This window comes from Lemur catta, chromosome 14 (assembly GCF_020740605.2).
Source record: "Lemur catta isolate mLemCat1 chromosome 14, mLemCat1.pri, whole genome shotgun sequence".
NCBI lineage: Eukaryota > Metazoa > Chordata > Mammalia > Primates > Lemuridae > Lemur > Lemur catta.
In genome coordinates, this window is record NC_059141.1 from 46,990,000 (window position 1) to 47,009,298 (window position 19,299).

Below are 19,299 nucleotides of genomic sequence, written 5' to 3' on the forward strand. Positions count from 1 at the left end.
GAAAATTTTTAAAAGTGGAGAACAACATTCATATTTCCCACTATATTAGAACAACTATTGTTAACGTTTTGGTATATTTAAGTTTTTGTTCCCTTGGTAAGTTCTTTAAACTACTTATCTAATAACTAGTAGTATTGCAAAGTTGGTGTTTTATTAGCTGAATGCTGAGGATAAATAGAGCTAACTAGAATAGCTCTAATATAAGACAGGAAGTTTAAAACCAACTTTTATATAATAAAATTTTCAAAGGTACTAACCTTTTAAAGTGTTTTCAACTATAAAGCTTGACATTTTATGAGTATATTATAAAAATTCTTTTTAAAAAATATAACTGAAAATTACAACCTGTATTACACCTAGCAAGTGCAGTGGGCAGACTGCCAAATATAATATGTATCACCAAAAGCTGAAGTGGAGTGATGGGCAGAGAAGTACAATTGAGAGAAAACAGCTCAACCTCTTTTGTCTAGATGGTTGGCAGGCACAGGGTACATCTGACCAGTCTTGAGGTAGAGAAGCCAGCCAGCCTCTGGATCAGCTCTTCTCTCTTGGCTTAGCAGAGTGTACAGAACAACCTGCACAAACAGCAAACATTTTCTCAAACAAAACTGTAACTTTCTATATTTCCCTACATTGTCTTGCAGTGAACACATACTATAATTTTTTTTTTTTTTTTTTTTTGAGACAGAGTCTCACTTTATTGCCCAGGCTACAGTGAGTGCCATGGCGTCAGCCTAGCTCACAGCAACCTCACACTCCTGGGCTTAAGCGATCCTACTGCCTCAGCCTCCTGAGTAGCTGGGACTACAGACATGCGCCACCATGCCCGGCTAATTTTTATGTATATATATTTTTAGTTGGCCAGATAATTTCTTTCTATTTTTAGTAGAGACGGGGTCTCGCTCTTGCTCAGGCTGGTCTCGAACTCCTGAGCTCAAACGATCCGCCCGCCTCGGCCTCCCAGAGTGCTAGGATTACAGGCGTGAGCCACCGCGCCCGGCCCACATACTATAATTTTAAAATCAAAAGATCAATGCCGTTTCCATTTTGAAAACCTGAACCATATAGGTAAAGTAACACAACAAATTTGATGTTAAACATTTAATTTCCACAAAACAAACATAGTTCATGCTTTTCAGTTTTACTTAAGACAATGAAGCAAAATAGAGAATTTTTCAGAAACAGTATGTTTAGATTTGCAATAAATTAAAAAGGGAAATTAATCTATGTTTTACATTTTGACGTTAACAGTCTTTAGACACCATTTTCCCTATTAAATGAACACTAAAATGCTTAAATGTCACAGTTACTGTGACAAATAAGACTAACTCTACAGTTTGTCTTTTGAGAGCATAAGATGTCACTAATTGCCTTATGTTTAATGGTGTTCTTCAGAGAAACCATCTAAAACAAGTTAAAAATAGTCCCTTTAGCACATTAAAAAGCTTTAGTGGCAAAAGCATGTCATTTACTTGGAGTCATATACAACCTAAAGATGAGCTAATTGGTTTTCCAGTAGATCTCCAAGATTCAAATATTAATAATTTAAGAAGGCCCAGTCCTTAAATCATAAAATTCTAAAATAACAACTCTAATAATTATAATTAGAATCTGTTTTCTAAACTATATTTAAAATATAATGATTAATTTATAGAAGACACAAAATATCTGCTGCAAAAATATTACATCTATAAATTCATCATTAAGTGTCCATGGCTGGTTTACAAAAATCAAAAAGTTTTGCTCTTTTGTTCCTATCAAAAATAATGGTGTTTGTGCAATCAGCAAATGCAACAGAAACGAAAAAGAAATCTCAATATGCAAACGTTGCAAAGAAAATAAATACCACATGCTTCAATGTTCAACGACATATATTGAAATATTTATGGTAACCTCAAATGTCTACAAAGTAAAATGTGGAAACATTTAGTCCTTAGGAAATAATCATGTCAGAGTTTGATATTTTAGTTTGATCTCCTAAATTCAACTATATACATAAGATCTTATGAATGGCTACTGCTTTAATTTCTGAGTCCATGAAACATGTTTTTCGGAGGTCTTCTTACAAGCACTCTACTTGTGGTCCCTAAATAGCATAGCTACCAAACAAAACTTTTTAAAATTAAAGTGAACTTATAAATGACAGGATGAGCCTTGGGGCTATGGACAAGGAAGTCATCCAAAACTAACAGTACTTTCAGGTTACATTTTCCCTCCATGGCAACTGAGACAGAAGGAAAAGGTATACAGGACTCTTCTTTTGGAACTTAATAAAAGAGGAAAATGCCTCGAATGAATTGAATTCTATAATATTATTGTAATTCAACTATATCACAAGTTAAATAGGTTTTTATAAACTGGTTTGGAGATCCCAATTCCATATAACATTTTTCCTTTGGAAAATGTATTCCAAATGCCAAATTATTAAATTACAAATGAGCTTTTGAAACAAATCCATTTATAAAATAAAGGTCTTCCTTTGACTGACTGACTGACTAAGATATTGTCTCACTCTGTAGCCCAGGCTGGAGTACAGTGATGCAATCACAGCTCACTGCAACCTGGAATTCCTGGGCCCAAGAGATCCTCATGCCTCAGCCTTCTGAGTAGCAGGGAATACAGGCATATGCCATGACGCCCGGCTAATTTTTTTTTTTTTTTACATACAGGGTATTGCTATGTTGTCCGGGATGGTCTCAAACTCCTGAGCTCAACTGATCCTCCTGCTTCGGGCTCCCAAAATGCTAGGATTACAGGTGTGAGCCACCACGCCCAGCCTCTAAAGTTAGTTTATAATATAAGCTTTTTTAAAAAAAGGTTTCTTAAACCTTTTTTAATTACCAAAGTAAAATAGTCAAATCTTTTAAGAGGGGAACTTTACTTCTTTCTTTATCCTTGACATTTATATAACTCAATAATGAACTACCATAATTAATTTTTCAATGCTGTCTTGTTTCTTGCACAATAAATATGCAATATAAACTCTAACATTTTTGTTTGAGCCTTACTCTAGCAAATTTCCTCATTTTTTTCAATACAAGAATTACTGTTTTATTCTTAAAATAGTCTCTACTAAAAATAGAAAAATTAGCCAGGCCTTGTGGCACATGCCTGTAGTCCCAACTACCCAGGAGGCTGAGGCAGGTGGTTTGGTTGAGCCCAGGAGTTTGAGGTTGCTGTGAGCTAGCCTGACGCCACCACACTCTACTCAGGACAATAGAGAGAGACTATGTCTCAAAAAAAAAAAAAAAGTCCTTGAATCTAGACAAGTTTAGATGCTGAAATGTTCTTATATTTCTCTCCTGCCTCACATTCTAAAGTGAGTTGATTAAAATTTGTGATTTCAAAAACTCAAGTAAAAAATTTTTAGTCTTCTATACAAAACACATTTCATTAAATCTTGACTTCAAAAACAGCCTTTTTCCTATCTTGGCATGATCTTCCTTCCTCAAGAAGGCTTTAATCTAGGCAGGTCTTTAGTTTGTAATTTCAGCCATTTCTGTGTTACCAAAGTGAAAAGTTCAAGTTCTTTTATAATAATAGGGGAAACCTATGTTTTGCTCCCCTTCCAACATCTATGTAAAGTTCAAAAATAGGTGAAACAACAACATTATCTTAATTTTCATTCCCAAACTGAAAAGCTTTCACGAAAAGCTTTAATGTTTGATACAAAATTAAGAATCGCAAGAAAGATTTAATAGAGAAGGTCTCTTTAATCCCTGATGATACAGTTCAGTACTTTGAATCTGAACCTTATTTTATATAAAATCTGCTCAAAAAATGTGCAAAATTGCAAGGGCAAAAGAAATTTAAGTTATATTACAAGTGCTACATTATTTGTTATTTATTACCTTAATATTTATTATTATGTCATAAAAATATAATAATATCACTATCTTTTAGTTTTATTGTTGAAGATTTAAAAATTGGTGGTGGCTCATGCCTATAATCCCAGCACTTTGGAAAGCCAAGGTAAAAGGACCACTTGAGGCCAAGAGTAACCAGCCCAGGCAACGTAGCAAGATCCCATCTCTACAAAAAATAAAAATAAAAATTTTTAAATAAATTAAAAAATAAAAGTTTCTATGAGAACATACCATAGGTTACCAATGTGGAGATGGGCAGAGGGGATGGAAATAATTAGAAAACAAAATACAACTTTGTGTTAATTACTTTGGTTTAAGTCACTATACTAAATATAAATTCAAAATAACTTTGTAAGGACAACACAAAATTTTTATGTTTATCACAGAGAAACATGAATTTAAAAGATAACAAATCCAGGTGCAGGGGCCTGGGCAACAAGTGTGAGACCCTGTCTTTTAAAAAAAATGATGAAAAACTTGAATTTAATATTATGGTAATACACAGTTCTATATTTCATCTTAGCTAAAAATCAATACAATCACATAAAGGTTAGAAATAAAAGAATGAGCTTATACTGATGTTTCCTACAGAATAGCCTAAGTAAATGTTACACATAAAAACAGCTCCGTGGTAAATTAGGTTTAGGAAACACTAGATTAAATATAGCTAACACAAATCATTTTACTTTAAATTTTTCAGAACCTTTAATAAAGTACATTGTAAAATCTCCACTTAAGCTGGGCTCGGTGGCTCAAACCAGTCATCCTAGCACTTTGGAAGCCCAAGGTAGGAGGATCACTAGAGGCCAGGAGTTTGAGACCAGCCTGACCATCTCTAAAAAAGAGACCAACACCCAATCTCTAAAAAAATTTTTTTTAATTAGCCAGTCATGGTGGCATGCATCTGTAGTCCCAGCTACTTGGGAGGCTGAAGCAGAATAGCTTGAGCCCAAGAGTTCAAGGTTACAGTGAGCTATGATAATGCTACTGCAATCTAGCTCAGGCAACAGAATGAGACGCTAAGGAAAAAAAGAAATCTCCAAATCCACTTGGCTACCACAACTTATATGACCAAGAATTATTTTTCATTCCCAGCCATCACCTGGGAACTTGTTACAAATGCAGATTCTCAGGCCCTACTTCAGACCTACTCAATCAGAGGTAAGGTCTAGCAATGTATTTAACAAACCTTTTGGTTAGGAGCATCTGTTTAGACTGGTTGTTTGGCAGCCTAAATTTAGCAACACTACCTTACAAATTCAACTGTTATATTACTTTGCTAGAAAAAATTTCTACTTTAATATGTATATATTAATATTTATAAAACACATTGAATACCCTGGATGTACACAACAAGTTGAAAAGTACTATAAGAACTGAAATTAAAATGACCTGAATTGAACCAAAATATTTAAAGCAGACTACATTTCAAATACATTATTCAATTTTCTTATTAAGATTTATACCTGACTACGGTGTTCAATAGAATTTGATTCTTTGCCAGTTTTAAGTTCCAATGGCATTATCTTATATTTTGTTTTACATCCTCGATGTATATTCACACCAACCGTAACATCTATTTTGCCTTTCAGTCCAAACCTAGGGGACCAAATGCTTTCTTCAATATCCACTGAGTTTACTACTTCAATGTTACATGTTGAGTTATTCTTACCATCATTACTTGGCCTAAGGGGGGGAAAAAAAACAATTAGAACAGCTTATTTCACGTATGCTAGTTCTGACTTGCTATTACACACAGAATGCGGGGATGGGAAAGAGTCTACACACCTTTATGGCAGTGATTCTCAAAGGGTGGTTCCTGGACCAGTAGCATGGTTATAAACACAGATCCTCAGGCCCCACTCCAGACCTACTCAAATTGAAACTCTAGTGATAAGACCTAGCAATCTAGTTAACCTTTCCATGACTGTGATGCACACTTAAGAACCACTGTTCTATAGGCTCTGACTCATGTAATTTAATCTTTCTTAATGTTTATTATCTGTCCCTTTTAGTTCATTCCTACAATCTTAACGCAGGCCCTTACCTCCTCAGGCCTAGATGACTATAATAGTCTCGCTACATAGATTGCTAAAGCTACAACTCCAATTTGAGGATTTTCATATACAATTATTACACAAATTAATATGTAAATGGTTGCATGTGGTTGCACTCTAGGTAACAAGGAATATGTTCCTTCATGTAACACCATATTAAATCAGGTAAGAATGAGCTGTCCCCACGATCTAGGAAGCACGGGGCTTTGTTGATCTAATACTTAATCTACATACCCCCATGTGACAATCTTTAGAGGAGTTAATGGGTACTCCCACACATCTCAATCACTTTCTTAACTTAATCATTAAATGAAACTATCTCTGCCACTATTGATATTTAAAATAAGTACTCAACATTGTTTTTTATATTATAAAAGAAGTTCCAACTTTTAATATCTTAACTGTTAAATAAGCCATGAGGACAGAAAGGATAAAAAACAGAATATATAAATGTGAAAGAAATTAAAAGGGATGGAAATAACTTTTAAAACCTCTTATATCTCTCATCTAAGATTTACTCATTTTCACAGCACTTACAGGTATTCTGCAGAAGGGATTAGAAGAAAATTCAGGTAAGAGCTACCTCTTATTTATTAATCCTATTTGCCGGCAAAATATTGTAAACTTTGAGATTCAAAGCCATATAAAATACTAAATCTAATGGAAATTTTACATGGAAGTATAAATTTTCTAGTAATAAAACATTTTATATATCAAAATCAATATTTTAACAAGTATAGTAATTCTAGCTGTAAGAATATATAGTTTAGTTGATTTTGGTTTACTAGTTTCATGTTATTGAGGTCAGCAGCTATTTCTTAACAAATGAGAATATTTTCTGAGGATAAAAATGCTGTTTTCAATAATTTTTCTTTAAAACACTGTTTCAAGATGCTTCAAATATAATCTCCAAGAATATATATACTTCTATATTCAGATAGAATATATGTTTTTTTAATATATATGTATATATGTATACTTCAAAGGAAGAATCTTTGAAGAAGACAATAGTGGAATTCAGAGACGACATAATTTATCTGAAATTTCTTAAGTTTATTTATTTATTTATTTTCTTTCTTTTTTTTTTTTTTGAGACAGAGTCTCGCTGTGTTGCCCGGGCTAGAGTGAGTGCCATGGCGTCAGCCTAGCTCACAGCAACCTCAAACTCCTAGGCTTCAGCGATCCTACTGCCTAAGCCTCCCCAGTAGCTGGGACTACAGGCATGCGCCACCATGCCTGGCTAATTTTTTCTATATATATATTTTAGTTGACCAGATAATTTCTTTCTATTTTTAGTAGAGACGGGGTCTCGCTCTTGCTGAGGCTGGTCTTGAACTCCTGACCTCGAGCAATCCACCCGCCTCGGCCTCCCAAAGTGCTAGGATTACAGGCGTGAGCCACCGTATTTATTTATTTTCTGAAACAGGGTCTCTGTTGCCCAGGCTAGAGTACAGTGACATCATCATAGCTCACTGCAACCTCCAACTCCTGGGTTCAAGCAATCCTCCTGCCTCAGCCTCCCAAGTAGCTGGGACTACAGAAGCATCCCACCATGCCGGCTAATTTTTCTATTTTTTGTAGAGACAGGGGTCTCGCTCTTACTCAGGCTGGTCTCAAACTCCCGGCCTCAAGTGATCCTCCCACCTCAGCCTCCTAAAGTACCAGAATTACAGGTGTGAGCCACCATGCCCAGCCTGAGAATTTTTAAATATTATTCTGTTTTCTCTTACCAAATGTTATCTGGACATGGCATGTATCCAAATATGCTTTCATTAAATAAAGCAAAATTTATTATTTATAAACTGTCACATGGATACCTAATAGAAGAAAGGTAATAAAACTTTTAAAGTTGCTACCAAAATTCAGTGCCCTAGAAGAAGAGCAACGTGATTTAAGATCTAAACCTGTGGGATGGGCAGGACATGGACAATGTATATAACCTGAACTTATGTACCCCTGTGATGAGCTGAAATAAAAAAAAAAAAAAAAAAAGATCTAAACCTGTGGAGCAAATGACAGTACAGTCACCCCTCGGTATCTGTGGGGAGACTGGTCCCAGGACCCTGTGCAGATACCAAAAGCCTCAACCCTGGGAAACCTGCACATCTGAAAAGTTGGCCCTAACAGCACATTTCTCACAATGTGTCCCCATAAAGCTACACATGACTACGCTGTATATAAATTTTGTATATGATTTTTTTTAATTCATATTTGATTTTAAAGATTCCTTTCAAGTCAAAAATGACTCTGAATCCCACACTCTCTCTTTGGCTTCTATGATACACTTCCTCCAGGGTCCCAAATCCCTTGCTGTTCCTTTCTAAACCTCCTTCAGTGCATTCTGTTCTCTCCTTCTGTCCTTTATATGCTGTTAGCAAATTTATGACCACTACAGAAATAAAGAATATAACAAATATGGCCGAACACAGTGGCTCAGCCCTATAATCCCAGCACTCTGGGAAGCTGAGGTGGGAGGATCACTTGAGGCCAGGAGTTTCAGACCAGCCTGGCAACAGAGCAAGACCCCATCTCTGCAAAAAATTTAAAAATTAGCCAGTGTGGTGGCAGGCACCTGTAGTCCTACCTATTCAGGAGGCTGTGCCAGGAAGACCACTTGAGCCCAGGAGTTCAAGGCTGCAGTGAACTATAATCACACCACCACACTCCACCCTGGGCAACACAGTGAGAACCTACCTCTAAAAAATAAATAAAATAAACATATTTTTAAAAAGAATATGAGAAATAAACTCAATTCTAAAAGCAACACAAGCCCTTTTTTCAAAAACCACTACATATTTCTAAAATATGTATCAAAGTCCCATTAGACTGAGCTGATGGTTGGGCAACTCCATGAATATACCAAAAGTCACTGAATTATAAATAACAATAACAAAATAAGGCCATGTATAGTGGCTCACACCTGTAATTCTAGCACTCTAGCAGGCCGAGGCGGGAGTATTGTTTGAGCTCAGGAGTTTGAGACCAGTCTGAGCAAGAGCGAGACCCCGTCTCTACTAAAAATAGAAAGAAATTAGCTGGACAACTAAAAATATATATAGAAAAAATTAGCCGGGCATGGTGGCGCATGCCTGTAATCCCAGCTACTGGGAGGCTGAGGCAGGAGGATTGCTTGAGCTCAGGAGTTTGAGGTTGCTGTGAGCTAGGCTGACACCATGGCACTCTAGCCTGGGCAACACAGTAAGACTCTGTCTCAAAAAAAAAAAAGAAAGAAAAAAAAAGTAATAGCTCAACCTTTAAAAAGCTTTAATTTGACATACATAATAGAGTCCTGGTTTAAAAATATGAACATTATATAAACAAAATGTGTTTCTTACAAAGAGAGCTGCATCTGAGGGAAGTCAGTTGAAGTATTCTTATGCATGAAATCTCCAGCCCATTTAGAAAATGAAGGAAGATATTCCTCTACTTCTTGTTTGATTTCATCTTGATTCAGATTTAAGCGGTACCTGCCAAAATAAGAGATATTAAGTATGAAAATATGAGAAAAGTAAATGAAGGACAAAAACATTCAAATAAGCAACCTAAGTGTCCACAGGCCAATAAATGGATAAACAAAATGTGGCATACCCACACAATATTATTCAGCCATAAAAGGGAATTCTGGCATATGCCACAACATGGATGAACCTTGAGGACATTATACTTAGGGAAATAAGCCAGTCACAAAAGGACAAATACTGTATGATTGCACTTATATGAGGTACCTACAGTAGTCAAAATCCAAGAAACAGAAATGGGTGTTACTAGGGGCCAGGGGAGGGAAAAATAGGGATTTCTATTTTAATGAGTATAGAGTTTTAATTTGGGAAGATGAAAAGAGTTCTGGAAATGGATGGGGTGATGGTTATACAACAGTGTGAATGTATAATACTTAATGCCACTGAACTGTACCCTTAGAAATGGTTAAGATGGTAACTTTTATGTTATATGTGTTTTACCAAAGTAAAAAAACCATCTAAACCACAGTGACATAACATTGAATTTCAGATTATTTGTTCTATTTCATACCATGTCAGGTCAAATTAGAGGGGTCCAGTTATGCTTTTGGGATAAAAAAGAAACTGTAGGAGATGTTGCTCCTGAACCAAGCAATGGAAAGTAGAAATGTAAAAAAGGAAACACATCATGCATAGAAAGGTAATCTCAGTCTTACAATATTAAAGGATGTCTAGAGGAACATTAACTTCTTGCATCAGAAATCAGCAGATAAGCCGGGCGCGGTGGCTCACGCCTGTAATCCTAGCACTCTGGGAGGCCGAGGCAGGTGGATCGCTCGAGGTCAGGAGTTCAAGACCAGCCTGAGTGAGACCCCATCTCTACTAAAAATAGAAAGAAATGATCTGGCCAACTAAAAATATATATAGAAAAAATTAGCCGGGCATAGTGGCGCATGCCTGTAGTCCCAGCTACTCGGGAGGCTGAGGCAGTAGGATCGCTTGAGCCCAGGAGTTTGAGGTTGCTGTGAGCTGGGCTGACGCCACGGCACTCACTCTAGCCCGGGCAACAAAGTGAGACTCTGTCTCAAAAAAAAAAGAAATCAGCAGATAAGTTCTGGTTAACAAAAAAAAAAAAAAAGAAAAAAAAATCAGCAGAAACAAAAAAAATTATAACAATACTAAGACATTATTTGTCTTTTTACTTTCATTCTCTCAAGCATCACAGTGGAGTTTTCTGAAGCTACATGACAAAAAATATAGTAAGATATTGAATGCAGAAGTGGACATGAGAAAATAGCAATCTGGTGTTAAGGCAGACATTTTAAAAATTTGCAAAAATGTAAAACAATGCCATCCACCTTGTTACATTTTTTTCTCAAAATAGATATTTTTCATTAAAATGTTATTTATGTTAAAATAGATGGGTCATTATTTTTAATAAACATTTTTCATTTTAAATGAGTTAATAAACATTTTAATTATTTCAGTTTTTATTTCTAATATGGTAATTATCTGTAGATATAAGCCACAATAACAGAGGCTCTTTATAGTCCTTAATAATTTTTTAGTATAAAGGTGTCCTAAGACCAGAAAATTTTGAGAACTACTGTAGACTTACCCTCACAGGATGGTTCTTCCAGTTCCTTCTTTATATTTAAGCTTCCCAGTCTTAATAACTGTGCTACAGTGTTAAAGAGTGTATTAGTTTGTGTGTCAGCTCACGCCTAACTCCATACTAACCAGACATATGACTTCGGGCAATTCACCGTTAATTCAGCCCGTTTTCTCCTCTGTAAGGTGGAGACAATATTAATAACTACCTCACAGAGTTAGTGTGAGGATTAAATGAAACAACATATGTAAAGTACTAAGCTTATGCTAAGAACTCATTAAGATATGAAGATGATGATAAGAAAGAACACTATATAGTGCTGACTATAGGCCAGGTACCATTCTAGATGCTTCACATGAATAAATGCCTTCAACCCTCCTTATTACTCTATGACAGAGGTACCATTGTCACCTCCATTTTATAGCTGAGGAAACTTAGGTTACTTCCAAAGGACACACAGTTCTAGCTCTGGAACCTAAGTTCTTAATCCCTATACTCCCTTCTATACTGTTGTAACAATCTACCTGCCATTATTCTCTCCCTGCAGGCATGAGTTCATTTGAGTATTGACAAAGCCTCCAACAATCTGCAAACTTCTTTCAAAAGATACAACTTATAATTTTTCTCACATGCTGAAGGTAGCAAAACAGCACATTCATCAAATATGACACTCCAGGATACTACATATTTACCATACAATAACTGCAATATTTCTAATACCAAATTTAATAAGCTCCTACTTTCCTAGGTTTCTACTACCTCCAGCTTACCAAGACTAAGAGAGCAGAGCTGTGATAGCCCTCTGAGAGAGCCAGTTCAGCAGAGAAGACAAAATCAGCAACCCTAGAGCTCTGGCAAAATTGCCTTGAGCACAGCACCAACCTCACGTTGGAAGACAAGCTGAAATTCCTTAAGCCAGGAAGCAACTGCTAAACCAAAGTATCCCAAAAGATCCAGAGAAACACATATTCAGACTACCCCAGGTGAATGTTATCCTTGCAAAAGGCTGTTTGAAATCACATAGCTTCCAGTTGATTAAAGATGATATAGGTGAGAATGTGGGGCAATAAGAACTCATATTGCCAACAGAAATGTAAACTGGGACAATGTCTATAAAGAATAATTTGGCAATATGTATCAAAACTTCAAATGCACCCAGACTGGATCCTGTACTAAAGCAAAAAAATTCTATAAAGGACATTATTGGCCAGGCATGATGGGTCATGCTTATAATCCCAATGCTTGGGAAGCCGAGGTGGGAGGATCACTTGAGGCCAGGAGTTTGACCAACCTGAGCAACACAGTGAGTCTCCATCTCTACAAAAATTTTAAAAATTAGCTGTGCGTCTCTACATAAATTTTAAAAATTAGCTGTGCATGCTGGCATGCACCTTTAGCCCGAGCTACTTGGGAAGCTGAGGTAGGAGGATTGCTTGATCCCAGGTGTTCAAGGCTGCAGTATATTATGATCACACCACTGCACTCCTGCCTGGGCGACAGAGTAAGACCCTGTCTCTTAAAAAAAAAAAAAAAAAGCCAGCAAGAAAGAAAAAAAATCAGAGCATTATTGGACAACTGACAAAACTGAAGCTTGAAAAGCTGTAGTTCAGATAAAAGTATTGTAGCAATGTTATATGTGGTTACATAAGAGAAAATCTTACTCTTAGGAATTGAATACTTAAGTAGTTAGGTAAAAGATCATGATGTATATGATTTATTCTCTTGTGGTTTAGAAAAAATCTACAGTGGTGGGGGAGGAGAGAGAACACTAATGAAAAGGCTGATCCGATCTGGATGAAGAGTATATGGATGCTCTTTGTACCACTCTTGTAACTTTTCTCTATAAAATTATTTCCAAATAAAAATATTTTACACAATGTTTAAATCCATATAATGTCTAAGCCAGCAGTTCCACCTCTAGGTATTGAACCCAGAGATATGCTCGAACTGCTATAAGATGAAGGATGTACAAAGGTAATTATTATAGTATTTTTTAAAAAGCAAAGACTTAAATGTCATGGGACTACTTAAATTATGGTACAGCCATACAGTGAAACACTATGCCACTATTAATTAAAAATGAGACAGCTCAGTAAGTACAAATGTGGAATAATCTCCAAGATTTAATGTTTAAGAGCACAATAATACATATAGTATACACAGTATCACACATAAATCCTTGACATCTCCATGGATGAAAATACAAGAAACTGGAAAAAGTGGCTGCCTCTCGGGTAAGGAACTGACTAGGGGCACGGGGTAGAAGGGACTTACTTTTTACTATATACCCTCTTGTACTGTTATCCAACATATGGTACATATAAATTTATAAGCTATTTAGAAATAATAACTTTTTAAAAAATCTGTGCAATTGGGTAATCTTTTTCCTAAATTACTTTCTCCAACCATACAGGAACCTTCCTTCATTGTTATGAACTGCTTAGGTAACTTTTTCTGGTTTCTTAGCAAAACCAGTGTTTTACTTTTTACAGACCAGGACTCCCAAGGAATCTAAAAGTTTCCAAAACAGTCAATTTTAGCAAATGATATGTAACAGCCTAGGCTTTCCTGAGATTATTAAGGTATTTAAAGTAGGATTTTCAAGCCCGGTCTTTTATCCATATAATGAGCATGAACAGATCTTTCTCTGTACCAAGGGAGAAGAGTCTATGAGAGAGGACAGAAAAGAACTCTGGAACTGTTGTTTTAGGATTTGGGAATTTTGAAAAAGCATTCTCTTAAATAGGACTGGCATTACTTGGGATGGGAAAAATTAAGAGGGAGTTAACATTTTCATAATTATGAAACACATCATGTTTTCCCTTAATGACTTAGGATATCATGACAAATAACAATGACATAATTCAGTGACACCCAGTGACTGCTAAGAATAAATCCCCCAAAATCGTGACCTTTACAGTTCTTGAATTTTTAAATAGCTTCCTCTCTCCTATCCTGCAAAGAAGACAGCAGCGCTTATCTTATATGACCATGAAGGTGCCTCTCTATAGCAGCCCCCTCATTCCCTGCTGCATCTTGGAAACCAGATAACTAGGACTGTTAGAAATTAGTGAAAAATAGTAACAGATGTTGAGGGCATGAGAGACACTCCATTATGTAAAGTGCATAAGGTCTAATATATGGATTTCATAAAATTAAGTTTCTCTGCTCAGAAACCTTGTTTCATCTTTTTTTCACACTGGGTTCTGCACTAAACAGGTTGGACCTGGACCTCAACATCTGTGGTGGTTTAAAATATGTCCACAAAGAATGGGAGAGTAGATGTTGGGTCAAAAGATACAAAATTTCAATTAGGTAGGAGGAATAAGTTCAAGAGATCTATTGTACAACATGGTGACTATAGTCAAAAACAATGTTATTACATTTTGAAAATTGCTAAGAGTAGATTTTAATTAAGTGTTCTCACCACAAAAAATAAGTATATGAGGTAATACATGTTAATTAGCTTAATTGAGCCATTCCAGTTATACATATTTCAAAACATCATGTTGTACATGATAAATATATACAATTTTTATTCATCAATTTTAAAAATTAAGTAAATTTTAAAAAATTAAATATGCCAACAAATTCTTTGATACTCCCTTCAGAAGATGGCACATAAGTACTCTACCATTGAGGAAGACCTGGACTTAGTAACTTGCACCAAATGAATTAAAAAAAAAGCGACAATGTACAAATTCAGAGACTAGGTTCTAAAAGGCACTGCAGCTTCTTGCTTGGTCTCCTTCTTAGACCACTGAATCAGGAAGCTGCTGCTATGTCATGAGCACATATCAGGCCACCCTATGTAGAAGTGAGCCATCCTGCCAAAAGCTATGTGAGTAAGCCACCTTGGAGGTGGATCCTCCCTCCCACCCAAGTCAAATCTTCAGATGACTGCAGCCCCACATGAAAGAACCACATGGCAAAACCACAAAGCTAAGCCACTTCCAAATTCCTGACCTAAAAAAACAGAGAAAATAGATGTTTGTCATTTTAAGACACTAATGTTTGATATAGTTTGTTTCATGACAATAATCAATACACAACAGATAACATATTACCATATGCTAATTAGTGTGACAAAATAGCCCAAACTTTGAAATGCAAAGTAGCAAATAAGGAGATAAGTGAAACTCGATTAATAAAGTCCAAACAGGCCGGGCGCAGTGGCTGACGCCTATAATCCTAGCACTCTGGGAGGCCAAGGCAGAAGGATCACTCAAAGTCAGGAGTTTGAGACCCGTGTGAGCAAGAGCGAGATCCCGTCTCTACTAAAAATAGAAAGAAATTATATGGACAACTAAAAATATATATATAAAAATTAGCCGGGCACGGTGGCGCATGCCTGTAGTCCCAGCTACTCGGGAGGCTGAGGCAGGAGGATCGCTTGAACCCAGGAGTTTGAGGTTGCTATGAGCTAGGCTGACGCCACGGCACTCTAGCCCGGGCAACAGAGCGAGACTCTGTCTCAAAAATAAATAAAGTCCAAACTATTAAATCTCTTCATATTCTGAATGATATGTGGTGTGGCCATAGCAAATGACAACTTCTCTGTGCTTTGGTTGCTTCATTTATAACAAGTTGATGTCAGATTATATAAGATGTCTAAAAGCACTTAACACAGTGCCTGGCATATGACAGAACTCAAAAATGTCTACAGAACAAATTGTACATCATTAGTAAATCAGCTGTGAAATTTTACAAAACATTTTCCCTGTATAAACAGTGTTAACCACAGAACTATATTCTGGGAAATGGAGGTTTACATCAACTAGTCTAGAAAGCAAAATCACCACTAATAAAAACATTTCTGCCCCACTGCTTCATTTGACTAGCCAAAAAAAAAAAAAAAAGAAAGAAAAATTCTGTGAAAAATAGATGAACTTCATACGAGTCAAGAACAGACAGTAGAACACACCAATCTCTGCAGGAAGTCACATGTAAAATATCAATTAGCCATTTGTGGGTTTACATATATTATTCTCCACTGGCACAAAAAGCATGCAAAAGTAGGTATTATCACCTTTTTCAGAATCTGTATGGATCTTTTTCAGTCATAAAACTGGCAGTTAGATTCTGAAACTACTTCCATCTGTTTTCTGAACCCATACAATTTCCACTATATCACACTGTTTCTAGAATAATGTAAAGAAGTCTTTTACACATTCTCTGAGAGCAGTTAAAAAATATGTTGTGCTTATACACAGTTTATATATATATATATATATTTTTTTTTTTTTTGAGACAGAGTCTCGCTCTTTTTGCCCTGGCTAGAGTGCCGTGGCGTCAGCCTAGCTCACAGCAACCTCAAACTCCTGGGCTTAAGCGATCCTACTGCCTCAGCCTCCCGAGTAGTTGGGACTACAGGCATGCGCCACCATGCCCGGCTAATTTTTTCTCTATATATTTTTAGTTGGCCAGATAATTTTTATTTCTATTTTTAGTAGAGATGGGGTCTTGCTCAGGCTGGTCTCAAACTCCTGACCTCAAGCGATCCACCCACCTTGGCCTCCCAGAGGGCTAGGATTACATGCGTGAGCCACCGCACCCAGCCTACAGTTTATATTTTTACTCAAAGAGTTCCTGTTGTACAATTTCAGAAACTTCAGAGTTGTAACAGGGTACTGTAACCTTGGAATCTGCATTCTAGATTCCACTAACTTATACTGAATAGTCTCATATCCAAATACCTTATAGATCCTAGGAAAGAAGTTATATAATAAAATCATACCTGCAGTAATTCTCATAACTACTTACATTTCCTTCAAATGCTTTATTTCTTGAATAGTTTGAAAAGCAAGCTCTTGTAGCTTTTCTGGGACAAAGCTATTACTTATTGCTTTTTGAAATACCTCATGAAGAACTGTACCAATTAGCATTTGACGAGTGGCTGGATCAGAGCCCTACGAAAACAAATCATACAAATATTTTATTTCACAACATATTTATGGAAGCAAATCATACAAACATTTTATTTCACAACATATTAGCAGACATGATTGTATATTTATTACCTAATGTATTAAACCATCATAGCCAAAATGCACTGGTAAGAAAATGTTTTTTCTAAGGCCGGGCTCGGCGGCTCATGCCTGTAATCCTACACTCTGGGAGGCCGAGGTGGCAGGACAGTTTGAGCTCAGGAGTTCAAGGCCAGCCTGAGTAAGAGTGAGACCTTGTCTCTTTTAAAATAGAAAGAAATTAGCTGGACAACTAAAAATATATAGAAAAAATCCGCTCGGCATGGTGGCACATGCCTGTAGTCCCAGCTACTCGGGAGGCTGAGGCAGTAGGATCGCTTGAACCCAGGAGTTTGAGGTTGCTGTGAGCTAGGCTGATGCCACGGTACTCTAGCCTGAGCAACAGTGAGATTCTGTCTCAAAACATAAAAAAATAAAAAAACATCCTAAGAGGAGTGGAAAAACATTCAACAAATAAATGGCATTGAAACACAAAAGGTGGGTGGAAGGCAGAAGTAATATAGAGACATAGATTAAGAACTAACTTAAGAGACCTATCGACCAGGATCCTGTTTGGATATTGATTCAAACAAACCAACTAAATATTTTTGATAAAAAACATTTAAGATAGGCCAGGCGCAGTGGCTCACGCCTGTAATCCTAGCACTCTGGGAGGCTGAGGTGGGCAGATCGTTGGAGCTCAGGAGTTCGAGACCAGCCTGAGCAAGAGCGAGACCCCGTCTCTACTAAAAATAGAAAGAAATTATATGGACAGCTAAAAATATATATAGAAAAAATTAGCCGGGCATGGTGGCACATGCCTGTAGTCCCAGCTACTCAGGAGGCTGAGGCAGAAGGATTGCTTGAGCCCAGGAGTTTGAGGTTGCTGTGAGCTAGGCTGATGCCATGGCACTCATTCTAGCCTGGGCAACAGAGTGAGACTCAAAAAAAAAAAAAAAAAACATTTAAGATAAACTTAGCATTAGATTTAAGGAATTACTGTTCATTTTACTGGGCATAATAAAGACATTATATTTAAGTTTTTAAAAAAATTCTCAGTTGTCATTTACTCACAAAGTAATACAATGTTTGGGAATGTTGGTTATTAATGTTGCATACAGGGGGATTTATTATAATCATCTCTTTGTATGTTTTTTAAATATTCCAAAATAATGTTTTTAAAAAAGACTTGTATATTTACTGTTAGTTTACTGAGAACCATTTGAAGCCAACTTTGGAAATGCCTAGATGTACAGAATAAGTTTTACTTAAATTAATTTTCTTACCATTAAACCTACTTATGTATATTATTAAGTGTTGAACAAGATTCAAAGGACTCAGGCACCTCGCCTTGAGTACCAGCACTGCCACTTACTAGCTACATGGCTGGGGGTAAGTCACTTAACCTCTCTCAGCCCATTTTCCTCATCTGTAAAATACAGCCGATTAATACCATCTATCTTGCAGAATTGCTGGATTAAATGAAACAAAAAATGTAAAAATGCTCTATAAACTCTAAGACCCTGTAGAAACATCAGTAGTTAATATTACTTACCCTGAATGTTTCACTAAGGACAGCTCTTCTCATACAACGAATACTACTGGCTATGCTTGTGCCAGAAATCAGCATGTCTGGATAGAGAATCAAATATCCAAAATGTTTATCTATTATCCAAGTACCAGCTGTGCAGTCTCCCTCCAAATGAATGATATCCCCTGGCTCTACTGGTACAGAACACCTGAAAATATAGCAAAGTTAAGGTATAAATATTAACACATAGTTTAGGTTCCTACATTTAAATGTATTAGCAAAACTTCAAAAAGTAAAAAAAATGAGCATTTTATCTGAAGAAGAAATAGTTATTTCTGAATTCTGAGTCTTTTTATTTTCATTTTTTAAAGAGACAGGGTCTCCCTCTGTTGTCCAGGCTGGAGTAAAGTGACCCAATCATAGCTCACTACCACTTCAAACTCCTAGGCTCAAGGGATCCTCCCACCTAAGCCTCCTGAGTAGCTAGGACTACAGAGGCATGCCACCACACCTGGCTAACTTTTTAATTTTTTTGTAGAGACAGAGCCTCACCACGATGCTCAAGGTTGGTCTCAAACTCCTGGCCTCAAACAATCTACCCGCCTCAGCCTCCCAGAGGTGCTAAATAAGACATCAGCCACTGTGCCTGGCATACCATGGGTTTTAAGCTGCAATCTTAAAACAGAATATACTGGGAAATAGGAAGTAATCATGAATAAGCCCCTTTGTACTTGACTTTCAAATGACAATAAAAATCAACTTTTGGAATAAGAGACTTGAGATGCTGGGGAATAGACACAATTTGCATG

The 19,299-nt window shown here is 36.6% G+C and overlaps 1 protein-coding gene across 1 annotated transcript in view; it reads right to left on the bottom strand.

The window, feature by feature from the left end:
- Positions 1–19,299, bottom strand: part of DNA2 (DNA replication helicase/nuclease 2) — a 42,321-nt gene that overhangs the window by 21,118 nt on the left and 1,904 nt on the right. Inside the window, exons 3-7 of the mRNA XM_045569294.1 lie at positions 18,515–18,698; positions 16,757–16,902; positions 9,259–9,390; positions 5,333–5,552; positions 458–575 (exon numbers count right to left, since the gene is read on the bottom strand). Of these exons, the coding sequence (XP_045425250.1) occupies positions 458–575; positions 5,333–5,552; positions 9,259–9,390; positions 16,757–16,902; positions 18,515–18,698 (800 nt within the window). The remainder of the gene's footprint in view (positions 1–457; positions 576–5,332; positions 5,553–9,258; positions 9,391–16,756; positions 16,903–18,514; positions 18,699–19,299) is intronic.